A 15,109-nucleotide genomic window follows, 5' to 3' on the forward strand; every position below is an offset into this window, starting at 1 on the left:
GCTCCGGACCAGCCGGGCATGCAATCGTTTGAGTCGGTGTTTTTTATGCTGATGATGTTGATGTTGACGTGGATGACAGTGAACATTTGAGGTCTGAAGTCGACTCTTGTGAGACAAACCCCCGACGGTGACGTCGAGATGAGATTAGGCTAGATTGAACCATGGCTGTGCAGGATCACAGGGGTATAAGCAAAAAGAAGATTGTGCGATACAAGAAATACAAAGGCAGCGAACAGACTCAACGCAACGCATCAGGAATCTCTTCGCGCCTAAGCCTCTTGTGCATTCTCTTCTTGAACTTGTGTCCTGCTCTCCAGATTCTCTTGCGAGGATAGTTGATCGGACTCTCACCACCGACGAAGATGGCAATGTCGTACATGCCTCCTCCTACGAGTGCACCTAGAATGGTTGCCACCCATGGCCCATAGACCCAGTAGCCATTCCTGAACAAGTGACCACCGTATCCGACTGCGAGAAGAGCGAGTCGCGGACCAAAGTCTCGGCTAGGGTTCATTGCTGCGCCAGTGTTGTATCCGAAAGCCATGCAGAGGACTGTGATGACAAGACCGAGGACGAGAGCCGACATACCCGCTCCAGGCGGTGCATTACTGTCATCTCCCATGGCAAGAACAGCGACTGCGAGGAATGCAGTGGCGACGAACTCATTGAAGAAAGCCGTCGCCGCGTCCACAGTCCCGTGTCTTCGACTTGTGATGAATGAATCTGCGGTCCCGGATGCGCCGAGGTTGAGTCCAGCTGCATACTCGATGATGGCTGATCGGTAGAGACCAAATGCTATCAAGCCTGCGAGGAAAGCCGCAAGTACTTGGGCGAATATGTATGCGGGTACTTTGCGCAGAGGGAAGCCTCGGTAGACCCACAGCAAAAGAGAGATGGCAGGGTTGAGATGAGCACCAGATATTCCACCAGCGATGTAGATGCCGGTCATGGACGCGAAACCCCAGGCATAGGAGGCAGAGAAGTTGTTGGGGTTATTGGAGACGGTGACTGACAGATCGGCGCAAAAGGCGATGGTGAGTTGCACGAGAGCCTGTAAACACACACAATGATCAGCGACAAGTCATAGTGTGAGTAGGACGGAAGAGGATGACGAAAAAGTCGAATCACTTACACCAAGAAATTCCGCAAGTGGCTCTCTGTACCTCGTCCGAATGATTGACCAATGGGTATGATGATTGTGAATCTCATCATCTGGGTTTCCCATTTTGATATCATATGGAGTAAGAGCCGGCCATTCCTCGTCGTTCTCCATGGCCGTGTCGGCTTCGGAGACGTTGTCGTCGAACCTTGTTATGGTCGGGCGGCGCGCGCTCTGGTTGAAGGAATATGGTTGAGAGTTCATCCGTTCAAAGTAATTTGGACCTTCCTCCTCGGTCTCCTGGATGGGCGTAGGCATTGCCTGTGGGAAAGACTGTGGGAAGCTCGGGAATGGTTCCACACCATTGTTGGATCGACCGCCTTGCTCATCGACAGACGTCCGCGCGTCTGAGGTGATTGTACCACGGCGGAGCAGCCGCGCTTCACGCTGGGCGGTCAGATCACTGACAGCCTGGAAAGTACCAGCGCGTCGTAGCGAAGGCTTTCCCTTCTCGATGTCATCCACATCCCACTGGGACGCGCTACTTTCTGCCGGTTGCTGCTGCTGCTGCTGTTGTTGCCCGCTCTCACCAGGTCCACTCAGATTCAACTCTGACGGCGTAGGCACCATGCCTGGTCGCAACACACGGGGTAAGGGTTTGGCCAGACCCCATACTGGACGGTTGTTGGTTGGCTGAACATAGGCAGGATTGAGGGCTGCATAGGCTGGGTCAATATATGGCTGATTCTGGGCTGCTTGGATATCTGGTCCTGCCAACGTGAAACCGCCTGGGATCTCTTGGTCCGAGATCATAGACGGAGCACGACCAGATGCGATTGCTGTGGGCCGACGAACAAGACTAGTCGGCGCCCGATTGAGGGTAAAGCCTCTGGTACGACGCCGACTGATGCCGGAAGCGCTGCGACCGCCAGCCACTCGACTTCCCATCGATGAGCTCTTGACTGAGCCTGTCTCCGCCTGCGCATTATTCATAGCATGATTTTCATGAATGGCATCAAGTCTGTCTCCAGGTTCCATGGAATGTCTCACCGAGGACAATGTTGCTCCCCGACGACGGGTGGCGGTTTCCTCCTTGTTTTCATTCTCTGCTTCATTAGGAGCACCACCACTCAAAGGAGGTGGAAATGTTGTACTTCGGTTCACAAATGGTCTTGGCAGCTCCAATGTTAGGTCTACTTTGGACCGGCTTGGTTGTGCCTCCTGTGACTGTGATTGAGACGAATTTGCTTGTTCCTCGTTGGGGTTGCTTGTAAAATTCGTCTGGGTCTCATCTGTGTGGGTAGTTGTCTTTGCTTGTGCATTGTCTGTTTGGGTGGCGTCTTCTTGAACGCCCCCTGATTGTGTTGCAGTTGTTGCTTGATCTGAGCGTGCGGGATGTGTCTCAGGGTTGACCGGACTGTCCGCATCGACTGCAGTGTCCGAGGAGTGGGCCGAAGATGTGGCCCTCTCATCCCCAAACGGGTTTGACTCCATGTTGGGGGTCAATTACTGTGAGTAAGGTATGTTTGTTGGGGTACTTTTAGAATCGAAAGCGCAGCTCTCAACATGAACAAATACAAAAAAAAGGATTACTGGCACGCCGTGACAGACATGACAATGTAAATCAACTGTCCCGTTTCGATCCGGCAAAGAGAGTTTCAGGGACTCGAGGACACGAGGACATGGAAGCGAAAAAAGCGAAGGAGTAATTCACCACGAAGTAAGGAAAGACACATGCAGTGGAGTGATAAGAACTCCATATGAAATAGGCAGAGCCCCCCTCTTTCGACTTTAAGGTCGCATACGCAGGAAATCTGTCAAACCCGGATCTAGCGGTGCCATGCGCGCGTTGTTTTCTCAGGGTTTGATATGGATAGGGCCAATAGCTTCGCACTGTTCACCAAGATCTGGAGACGGGACCACTGTTTTCGAACGCTTTTCCAAAGGGACCGGCATAAGACCGGGGCGAACACCGGTTGGAACCATAACACCCGTCTCCGGCTTGGGGTAGACGAGATTGGAAAAAGTAGTGGACATTTATCCTGCTTCTGGAGTTGATCTCTGCGAGCAAAGTAGAGATTATTGAACTGTAGTATGAAGTCAAACACAGGTATACAGCGATGCGATACTCGAGTAAGATACCTGACTGACATGCAGGGTTGTGTACCTTGTGCCTTTATCCGAGACCTGTTATTGCCGGATGTGGCCACAACCGGCGTGGCAATTGTGGCTTTCTTACTCGACTCTTTCCTCAAGCGGCTCGCTTGTTTTGGGCTGCCAGAATGTGGGGTTCGCTGCAGCTTGCACATGCGCCTTGAGGATCATCAATAATGAACCGTGAACCGCGGTCCTACCAATTCGCATACCAGCTCACTGGCGACAAGCTTGTCGATTATTAATGTCGTATCGCTTCGTTGGCAATCTTTTTCAAATGACTTTTTTTCACCACGTGGATGGATCCAAGCCTCAGGTTGGTCTCTGCTGACTGCTTGCGACGCGTCTACGAATTTCCACCTTCCGCGGCGCAGCGACAATGCTATTCATAGGAAGCTTCAAGCAAGCACGTGCAAAAGGGGCAGCCGCGCAAGTCATTTCTCCATGATTAAGGTAGCATCATGAGTCAAGTATAGCAATCAGGACAACATACAGTACCTGAGGTCCAGTGTATGCTGGCGGGTCGACTTTCCACTCTGGAGGAACGGTGTTGAGTGTGTTCGACTGTAAAACCTGCCTTGGGTTCAGAAAATCACACAATGGCTTCGCACTGGTCTAGACTTTTACACAGACGTCGTGAACAGGCCCCACCACTGCTATAGTACAATGCAAAGACTAAGCAACGCCCCGAGGACCCAAGTGACGCAAGTGGACATCGTCGATCTCGAATTTGCAGGAATGGTCAACGCCAGAGATCGTTCGTGGATTGTCTTTGAGCTTCTCTCACCAACTATGATTTTAATGAAATCCTCTGACGATCAGAGGCTAGAGATATGATACTGATATCAAGCTCGAATTCGCAGACCGTGTCACCTTACAAATGCCATGTACGCATTGGGCAAGTCATTGGCATATCGCCGCAAGACTCACAGACTGCTAGTAGTGTCCGCGACTAGCGTAGCTTCGGTAGGTAATCAATTTACCACGCCACAAAATGTGTCGAGACATCAACTCTTCCATGTGGTAACACAACATCGTTTGTATCACACTTCACCGTCTCGCGCTCCAAATCCGCGAGCAGGAATCACTAGATTCTCGCCCCAGAAGTTTACTAGCACTCGAGCGAGTGTGGCAGGGTGCGGTCTCGGTGGTACTTGAATTAATGGAGTCTTTGTCATGGTCAAGGACAACACTCGGCCTATTCTGCAGTATCACTTCAATATTTTTCTTTCGAGAGCGGTCTGGCATGCATTGCCAACGCTATACTGTTACAGCGCTGCCAGATGCCTGAGCTCACCATGTCTCATAAGGCCTGCTTCAGACTGGAACGAATTTAATCAATTCGACTACCCGTCGGCCGATCGGGCCTGTTCAAACATCTTAGACTCTATGGAAGGACCAGTCAATGCCGCATCATACCCATCCGCATCAAGATTAACATTGGCTGCTCGCGTTTCATGTCATCCAATATGGTGCTCTCGGAATCGCACAGGCTCCTGGGGCAGACGGTCCTGGCTCCATATTACCAGAGGACAGTCTTGACCACCGTGCTGCTTCGCCTCGCTGCCGCGGCTGATCATTAAAAACCAACGTCGTTCCACATTCTCGAGTCATGCACTGAAATGTGCCTTTAAATAAGGACCGAGCGGATGGAAAAGAAAGAAAAATTCTATTCACGTTAGAGCCGCCAACGCAACAACGACCACCTAGGCGAGTATAGCGATAGCGTCGAACGTTCCTTGTACATGTCTGAAGGTCAAGTGACCTGGAAGCTCACTTCCCAACGTTAATATACGTGCTATACTGCATTATAATGTCTCGCGGAAGGCAAATCATACAGCCGGACAAGAGAACTATCGACTGAGCTATATGCGGCTTCAATAGGAGAAAGGCTAACAGTAATGGAAGGAAGCAGACTCTGTACATGCGTGCAAAGAATAGCAATCAATGTTCTTGAGCTTCAGAAAGCTATGCCACAATGCCGACTCCTGGTTCCGACCATGCCGTCTGTCTCACGCTCTTGTTCCTCTTGTACGAGACGACCTGAAAGTTATCTGGGATACATCGCTCGCAGGGCTGGCGCAAGTCATATTGAACTTCGTTGTTCATGACTTCAAGCTTCAACACTGTGGGTGAGAGATCGGCCGTCTGAAGTTCCTGCTTATCCAGTCCAAATTGCCTGCAGTCCTCATCATTATCACTGGAATCGATATTGACGTTGAGCTCAACAGCATCCCAGAAAACCCGCCCACCAACAACACAGTCCAGATCTCCCTTGCAAGCTCTTTCAACCCATCCACCACGCATGTATAGCTCGAAATGCTCATGCATATCCCTCTGCTGCAATTCGATTTGCTCTCTACCAAAACGGTAGCAGTCCAAGGTATCGATCGCATCCGCGCGTGCATCATGAACAGCACGGTGAATATAGACTCTCTTGCTCCTCAAGAACATGGCTTTGAAGCCTGCGCCAGGGACACGTTTGTCTTTCTCATCTCTGTAAGCTACAAACTGCTGGGTATCGCGCCAGCCGCGGAGTTTCATCGCCGCGAAATCAGAAGCTCCGATGCGTAGAGCTGAAAGATCATTCTTACCTCCGTGGGTGACGATAGTATGTCCGCGCATAAGATCCATCATTCTATCCTTGACGACGTTGAAAGCAACAGCTCCATTGCAAGCCTGCAATTTGCATATCTCGACGCCGGTCTTCTTGTGCACAACACACCTGATCTCTCGCAGAGGTTTTGTAAAGTCGTAGACGTACGTGTCCCAGATTACTTCCCTGCGGCTGTTGAGCAACATCACTCGTGCGAGCGTGTAGTTGTCGATTATGGTCGTCTCCATGGATATCGTCTTGAGCATCAGCGTGGCGGTCAGAAGGTCCTTGTCTGGTCTGGGCGCAGGTGTTGAGATGTGGCGCGTCACGAGGCGGTTGTGGTCCAGCTTGCCGCAGCTGCGACACCTTTGCTCGAAGCCTGGCAGGGACTTCTGGCGGCGGTATATGTGTGGCATATCTGCTGGTTGGTATGGGTGCAAAGTGAGAGTGATTGATGTTTTGTTTATGGATGATGAATTGGTTTGTATGTCTTCAAAAGTAAGTAGTGCAGAGTTAAGAAGGGCAGGATGATGGTGTAAGATCAGGTATGTAAGATCAGGTATATATATCATTGAGCTCAGCGATAAAACTAATTGTAGACTCACGTCTATTGCAACTCAAACAAATTGTCACTCGGACTCGTGAAAGGACACATTGAAGGTATATATGATGACAGCTCTATCATGAACCACCACCTACAGTATATTGTCATGTCATGCTCATTCGTCCAGCCTCAGCAACTAAGCAACTCCTGCCTCTAGTCGGCCCTTCACGCTCTCAAGAAGCAAAGAAGACAGATTCCTGCGATCTTGATTATCGACAGTCTTTCTGGAAAGCATGTTGCACCGAAACCACATTAGCAGTCCCCTTGGAAAGCATATTGCACCACTTCCATTTCGCAGCCTTATAATGCTTCCTCTCTACACTGCATATTCACAAATCATGCGATTACGAACTTATGGAAGCCACAGTGAGAAGAAAGTTTTTTTCTTCAATATATGATACGGCCATGCGTGAAGGGTACCTGGCGAAGACACAAATAACTACAAGTAGTCCTCGCCAGCACTAGCAGAACACCACCCTATACAGCCACAGCCGTCATGCACCATCGTCTAAGTTACAACCGTCCGATCATCTCTACAAAGTGATGTTAAGGTATCGTTGTCAATTGAAGGTACGTCTCATACACGAAAGATCAACAGAAACAGATCCTACGCAACTCGGTACCAACTTGAGCATACATCCGCCTTTGGAACGCTTGGAACTTACCGATTACGCTTTGCTTTCTCTGGCTCTACGCCATCATCTTGTCTCACACCTGCGCGTGTGCGAAACACTTACCCAACTTCCCTCCCACACCTCTCTGCCAAGTCAACGTGTGCTGATAGGTCTATCTCGAGCAGTCAGCACGATACCTCAAGGAGTCTGATCCGAAGATCCCTGCTCATACATAGAGGCCTACACCCCGACCCTCTTCCAATTCCTCCCATCGCGACGAGAAAAAGGAACTGAAGGGAGACCGCGAGCCGAGGGGTCGACCTTTCTGAGGCATGTAATCACCCGTCGCGAGGCTCTGCTGTTACTGCTACTATTGTGTATATATGTATATCAAGGCAGGTAAGTAGTCTGACGTCGCGGGTCTCTCGGCTTTTATGCTTCGGTATATGTTCCCGAGGCAAAAGGACTGATTCTATCGTGGTGCAGGACTAGAGGGACGGACGGTGAAAACGAACGGATGTGTGCACGCGCTGGGAAATGTAAGTATCCGGTTTCCATAGCAGTATTCTGTACGTGTATCAAGATGATTCGAGGGAAGTGACATTCGGCCGGGATGGAGTAGCGGTTGATTGCTGCTTCGTATGGTATAGAAGTGCATTGACGAACGAGCCAAAAGTTCATGTAATGTGAACTGCTCCAATCTTCCCTATTGATGATGCGATTTTCGAAACAGAGGTTTCAGCATGAAGTGAAGTAGGTATATGGACATGCTTGCGCGATCGACCGAACGCCACTGCGGATCAGACATTTCCTGACCGCATAAACTCGGCACAAGAAAAGTGAACACGAAAGGCGTAGCAACACGGATGACGTGCATTAGCGAAAGCAAGAGTCGATGGTTCAGTCCATGTCAGACCGCATGTTGGATCGCCCCATCAGCCACGATGCCGATGTCGAATCACACGTCCCACGACAGCAAGCAGGTGAGCAAGCCAGCGAGCCATCCCGCAATTCCCGTTGCATCTAAGCATGGAGAGTAGTCATCGTTCTGCATCCATCGCATTGGCATCGACTTGCTCAAAGAGCGTGCGTGCATGCGCGCGCGCCGCCGTGTCTCGGCCTCTCGAAATCTCCAGGTACTCGGACCCCCGAATACAATATACGATGAAAATCACTGCATGGGGGCATGCCTAAGATGACAGGGATCCTCGTCGTGATGACGAACGCCTTCTATCATAGAAACATCGGTATACAGGACCGAGAAAGCTCCCGACAGCACGGCCGCGTGGCTACGTCTTTCCAGAAATCCGGCGCCGATGAACCAAGACAGAAGCAGAAACAAGCGGTAGGATTCATCCGAGACGCAACAAAGTAGGCAATGTAATGCAATGCAATGTAGGAGGGAATGAGAAGGAGTAGGAAATGACCCAACGACCTGGTTATGTCTCTCGACGAAACCTGGTAACCAGTAATGTATACGTACTGTATCTCGTTGTAGTTCGATAAAGATGATGCCTGCAGGCCTTCCTTCCCTGTATAGTGACTGTGCATATACCGTTCGTACGTGCGGAAGGAAAGCAGCGGATGCGCCTGCACTCGCATAGATGGGATATCTGACACACTCGCAGCAAAGACCACACTTGACACCGGCCATCCGTCTCCCCTGATCTTGCTGTTTTTCCTCATGTAATGCGAACAAGTGCCGGCAGCCATGTCCGAATTGGCAAAAGTTAGACATCAATCGTGCCTTATTAGGATTCGCATTCATGCGTCGTCCATGTTTGCGAAGTCCACAATGCGTTACTTGTACACGGAATGCGGATGTAGTATAGGGCACAATATACCCATTGACCCATGCACGTAAGCACTGGGGTTCGGCAGATAGACATAACAACAGAAGGCAAAGAGAAAAAGAAAGAGATCCGTCACATTTGCCCCTCCCTTTTTTTGTCTTGCTGATCGCGTGAGAATGATCACTACAACTACCGAGGTTCAGCGCAGATACCAAGACAGAGCCAAAAAGAACAGACGTGGAAAACCTTACATCGTTCTTATCACATCACTATAGTGAAGCACGCGACCTCTTCCTACCCAAGACAGATCAGCCCTCGAGATCGAAGTTTCAAATTGACCGAAGGTCAGTAGTAGGAAGAAAAGGTGCGAGCCTATCCAGAGCCGCCAGAGGAGCAAGTCTGTGGAATCGGGTTTGTACCTGATTACCTGCCTTACCTTGCCTTGCCTTAACAACAATGCATGCACACATGCGATGCACATACACACGTACATGCAATACAGACCCAGAATAAAAAGTCCCGGACGGGACGCTTCGAGCGGTGGCGCAGCCCGGGACCTGCATCCGCAATCCCGCACGCGCGCGATCGAGCGGACGAGCCGGCCCTTCGGTCCCCTTGCTTTCTCTCCCGTCCCTGACTCCTCATAAGGCTGGCTGGGCTGTTTCTTAGGGCGATCCGCTGCGGTCGGACATCGTTCATCATCTGTGCATTGTATTTGCAGTGTAGGTAAGGTATCTTGCCTATGCTTCCTCGAGTACGTACCAAGCATGCTTCCGGATGTCCTCTGTCGAACGTATTCCGACATGCTTTTGCAAGCTTGAGGATATCTGGATCCACTTACTTTGAGTCAGAGCGTTTAATATATCTGAGGCAGATTGCTTGGGAGAGCGGGAGGAAGGAAGGAGAAAAGGTATAACGGGAGGCGACATTCCAAAAGATTTTAGCTTTCGATCGACTCATTCGAGGAGGAGGAGGGGCATGAGCTTGAGCCAAGACCGCTCGTCTTATATCCATCCTGTTATAGCTTGTGGGTATCGCGCTGTATCACAAGGACTACCGTATCAATCTATCATCTCGGGAGAGAACAGATCCGTAATACTAGGGGAACGGGAATCACAAACGGCATCGCGTATGACAGCGAAAACACAGTATCTTTTAACGAAGCAAAATAAAAATTGGGTATACAACATCTAACATCTAGGTAATACAAAATATAAATAGCGAATGACTTATCGAACAACTATCGGGATCATTGTCCATGATCTGCGAATCCTCGTCACAAGGACAACTAGGCCCTGCGAGATCGCGTTCTTCTTGTCATGTCCGTTTGCCCTTTGGCGAGCGTACGCTTTCTCTAGGGTATTTCGGCTTCGAGGGGGGTTTGCAGTCGCCTGAGAAAGTCGTGATCAGTTCAACATGCTCTCTCGCACTATTCGGATATTGCCAAGAACGATGAGGCTAATAAGAAAAAAAAGTTGGGAGTATTTACTGCAGAGTTCTTCGAGTCGGTATTCACTGTTGATCTCCATGTTAGCTGCGGGGCTAGCATATGCAAGGGACATCGTAATGCAATGACGGCATGATGTAAGGAAAACATACATGGCGACGATGTTTGGTGGACAGCGCTTGTGCGTTTCTTGATACTTGACACACCAGGCTCGCACAGTATAACGGCAGTGGCGGCATCTGAACTCGACTTGAGTGTAATCGCACATGATGACTGGCGTATGCGGTGCGACTTTGCTTTGTAGACTTCTTTCGGGATAGCAAAAAAGCGATGCTGCAGGAAGAAGAATGTGATTGAAAAGGAAAATGTGATTTCGGTGTCAGACTACGAATCAGCGTATACAGGTCTCTTGAGATATATCCTTCTCTGCAACGAGGCTGCGGAGCATAGGGATATAAGAAAGTTTCCGGTCCAACCTTTCATACCTACCTGTCGCCCCTAGTACTGCAACTCTGATCGATAACGGTGGATAGAAATCCCTGACAATTGCGGAAGTGAGAACCGCGGACGCCACGTATGGTCTAGTGCTCATGGGGTATGAAACCGAGTTGATGCGTACGACAGCCTGTATCCGGTTTCGCGATCGTTACAAGTGATTGATCATATGTCCGAAGATGACCACCGGCGATATGGCGGGGCCAAAGACAGAGAGAGGGTCTGGAAGAGGGGCAGTGATGGAACGGGTGGAAACCACGAGTGCGGCCAGCAGAGGCCAGCACTCCAGGAATCAGGAGTCCCGTAAATGCGACATTGCGAAGCTGGGCTCAGTACCAGCAGGTGGATCACGGTCTGTAGGTGAATCGAAATGGCGCGATTAGCCAATATAGAGTTATTGATTGGGCAGATCGTGGGAAAGAGCCAAAAGGTGTCGCTTGTTTGCTGGATAATCTGCCTTGTCGCGGTATCTGTGACAGCGTGCGACAACAACGCCAACGTGTGACGTGACATGTCGTCGATAATGATTTCGTGGCACGTTGGTGTACACGTTTCTGTTTTCACTCTGCGATGTGCTCGCAGCAGCAGCGGCAGCGGCACCCATGAAGCTGGGGACCCAAGGACCCCAGGATTACAATGGGGTCGTCGGACATTTGGTGATCGACCCACCTGCAGTACTGTACGCAGCGTGTGCCCTGCTGGATGGGCTGCGCCGAGATCGCGCACTCGGTTGGTGGAATTGATTTGCGAGCTGTCGTTCCCAGATGGAACGAGACGAAGTTTGCTGCTGGCCAAGCAGGGTGGATCCCAGCCTGATGCCATGGAGAGAGCAAGCGCAATATCCGTCGGGTGCCATTCCGAATCAACAAAAGATGCGGATCGTGACGGGGGTAGAGCCTACTTTGGTCACACAGATCGAATAGCAGTGTTTGAGTTTCGCGGTATGCTATCCCATGTAGACCGCTGTTTCATGTCAAAGCCAAGACTTCAAGTTAACTTCAACGTCCAGCTGTCGCAAGTATACAGCATGCACGTCTTGACTGAACTAGCTCCAACATCTCCACCGTCTATCAGGGGGATTTCGAGACGCAAGACTCGCGATGATGAGAGTGAGGTGCAGGGCAGCGTGTTTGTTCATGACAATAGTTTCGACACAATTCACAGATGTTTCTAACAGCCGCTCATCGGCTTCTACTCGACCAAGACACCAGCATTACCGACCAGTTGGGTATCCTAAGAAGACATGTTTCCAACATTAAACGCTCCACCAGTAAATCAGACTTCCTCTACCACCTCTTGAGTATATATCTTAGGTTGTCTTAATTGTTCTCCTCATCGTCGACGTCTAGCCAGCCACGGCACATGCTGACGGCACGCTCCCACTTCTTGAACATCTTCTCACTCTCTTCTGGCGACGTGTTGGGCTCGAAAATAGTTCGGTCCTTCTGGTTGATGGCCTTCAGCTCGCTAAACTCGGACCAGATGTCCACGGCGAAGCCTGCGGCAATAGCGGCTCCGAGGGCGGTGGTTTCACGCATGGATGGGCGATCCACCGGGATGCCAATGATGTTCGCTTGTGTCTGAAGTTCAAATGTCAGCACGGAGAGGCAAGTGCAAAAAGGAGCGTGATATGGAACGAACCTGCATGCAAATATCAGAATTGCACATGCCACCATCGACAGCCAGGTTGCTGAGAGTGTGTCCGCTGTCCAACTCCATAGCATCCAGAATAGCCTTTGTCTGGAAGCATGTTGCCTCGAGCGTTGCGCGTGCAATGTGGCCACGCTGCGTGAACTGAGTGATGCCCTGCGCTATAATCAGTGACTGCCAGTATATGTGATGACTTCCGAATGACGTACAAAGATGGTACCCTTGGCATCATCGATCCAGTAAGGTGCGAAGAGACCCGAGAAAGCGGTAACAAACACGCAACCTCCATTATCGTCAACAGTTGCGGCCAGTTCGGAAACCTTGTCTGAATGTGCGATGAAGCCCAAGTTGTTCATCAGAAACTTGACACCAGAACCGGCGACTGCGACTGATCCTTCGAGAGCGTACACGGGTTTTCGTGCTCTGCCAAAGTCGTATGCGATAGTTGCAAGCAGGCCGTGTGAAGATATCGTGGGCTTTTCTCCAACGTTGTAGAGAAGGAAGCAACCTGTTCCATATGTGTTCTTGGCCGAGCCTGGGGTGAAGCCTTGTTGGCCCACCAGCGCCGCAGACTGGTCGCCGAGGACACCAGCAATCTTCAGACCCTTGAGTGGGCCGTATGCCATGGTACCGTAAGAGTCGGGGCAGGAAGAAGGCACGATCTTGGGCAGATTGAGCAATTCGCGGTCGAGACCGAAGAAGCCAAGGAGCTCGTCGTCATACTTGACAGTGTGGAGGTTCATGAACATTGTTCTCGAGGCATTGGTCGAGTCCGTCACGTAGACATTCTTCTCCTTACCGCCATTGAGGTTGTAAACCAGCCAGGTGTCTACCGTTCCGAAGCAGAGACGGCCAGCGTCGTATGCTTCCTTGACCTTCCCAACGTGTTCCAACAGCCAGACCAACTTCATGGCGGAAGGGTAGGTTGACAATGGCAGACCACAGATTTGAGACAGGTCCTTGTCACCCTTCTTCGCCTTGTACTCGCGGACAAGGTGTGCCACCCTGGTATCGGGCCAGGCAATGGCGTTATGTAGCGGTTCACCAGTCTCACGGTCCCACACCAGAGTGGTTTCTCTTTGGTTAGTGATACCAATTGCCTTGATATCCTGAACCGTGTGACCCATCTCAACGAACTTCTTGGTCGCAATCTCGACACACTCATTCACCGTGCTGATCAACTCATAAGGGTCGTGTTCGTGCCAGCTGTTGTCATGGTCTTAGTCAACCACACTTCTATACATTGAGTCGACAAACACATCAGAGAAACTTACCCAGACTCGGGATATATTTGCTTGAACTCTAGCTGGTGCATCGCCACGGGCTCACCAGTGCCATTGAAGATGATGAACCGGGTACTCGTGGTACCTTGATCAATGGCACCGATGAAGTACTCTTGAAGAATATTCTCATGGCTGGTAGTGAATCTGTTCAACGGCGGTCTGGTTGCGCTGTGCGATTCTGTTCTGATCTTGGGCTTCTTCGTGCCCGCGCCGGCCTTGGTCAAGTCATGGTCGATCTCCTGACTGCCTCCCAAGATGGGAATGGCATGTGAGCCGTCCATTGTGTCTATTCTACAAGGACAAGAGCTGTACAGATGAACTTTTCGCGTTGGATCGCTTAGTTTCAATATGAGATACAGAAGACGACAGCAGTGCAGCAGAGCGAGTCTTATGTGTGGAAAAACGACTAGATGTACTTGTGTGAACCCCGTGCGAAAATTGCAGAGCAGTATGCGCTGAAACAGTGAAACCCTGTTTAAGATGTTTATACGGAGGCAGAAGGTTGGCGGACAAAGCGGAAAAATTTAGGAGAGAAAGGGTATCATGCAAGGAGGAATGAATAATAAGAAACACGGATTGACAGGGAGGGAAGGGACCGATTTTTGGTTTTGTACGAATAATGGACAGAGTGGACAGTGGACCTGGTATTTCAGTGATCAAGGTATGATGAAATCCCCCACCAAAAGATACCCACGAGCCCCGCCAAAGCCATAGGCCAAAGCCAAAGCCAAAAAGCAGGAGCCAAACCCAATCCTGATTTCGGATTTCTGCCCTTTGCTTCGGTCCTTCTCTGGAGATGGCGGCGGCGCTCCATGGGGAAGGATGAATTCGGCCGGCGCGCGAGGAGGCTCCGCGAACGTTCTACTACTTTTACTGCACACTAAGGTACTGTATCTTCGTGCTCTACTACTGTACCTCCGTCCGGAGACAATCACCCATGGATTGTTGTATCTGTGGAGCCCGCAAAGCCGCGAGCGGTGCGGTCGGATCTGGCATCTGGAGAAATTGCCGGGTGCACACTGTACCTACTGTACACAAGCACCACCCCGTAAGATGCCAGCGAGTCCAATATTAAAAATGTCTGTGTGTTCAGTCATGTGTACACTTCTGTGAGCTGTTAGTCGACAAGGCAAGGTTATTGTGAAAAGTTCCAAGCCCGTCGCTTGCTCGCCGTCTGCACTACTGAACTGCCGTACGCGTGTACACTTTTTTCCTTCTCTTCCTCTGCTGCACCAACAAACGCGCGCTCGGTACCCCAGGTTCGGTGATCAGCAGAGAACCAAAATTTGCTGGCGCCGCAGAGACGAGCGCCGATCAGTAGGATCGTCGAAACCGTTTCGACGCACGGTGGTAAGATACGGCGCAGGACGGGAG

At 50.6% G+C, this 15,109-nt stretch overlaps 2 protein-coding genes across 3 annotated transcripts; both read right to left on the reverse strand.

Annotated features, from left to right (window-relative positions):
• Positions 1-238: 238 nt before the first annotated feature.
• Positions 239-2,593, reverse strand: AAFC00_004939 (uncharacterized protein; the record flags this gene model as incomplete). Of its 2 annotated transcripts, none has more annotated exons than XM_069344654.1 (2): positions 239-1,051; positions 1,133-2,593. In XM_069344654.1, the coding sequence occupies 2 exons, from the start codon at positions 2,591-2,593 to the stop codon at positions 239-241; spliced, it is 2,274 nt and encodes a 757-aa protein (XP_069197086.1). The 2 variants fall into 2 exon arrangements, with proteins under 2 accessions (XP_069197086.1, XP_069197087.1); XM_069348652.1 differs by having other exon boundaries at positions 249-1,051.
• Positions 2,594-12,121: 9,528 nt separating this feature from the next.
• Positions 12,122-14,016, reverse strand: AAFC00_004940 (uncharacterized protein; the record flags this gene model as incomplete). The annotated part of the gene is made up of 4 exons (XM_069344655.1): positions 12,122-12,382; positions 12,444-12,608; positions 12,662-13,658; positions 13,727-14,016. The coding sequence occupies 4 exons, from the start codon at positions 14,014-14,016 to the stop codon at positions 12,122-12,124; spliced, it is 1,713 nt and encodes a 570-aa protein (XP_069197088.1).
• Positions 14,017-15,109: the final 1,093 nt, after the last annotated feature.

Source organism: Neodothiora populina (assembly GCF_041146345.1).
Source record: "Neodothiora populina strain CPC 39397 chromosome Unknown canker_contig_3, whole genome shotgun sequence".
Classification (NCBI taxonomy): domain Eukaryota; kingdom Fungi; phylum Ascomycota; class Dothideomycetes; order Dothideales; family Dothioraceae; genus Neodothiora; species Neodothiora populina.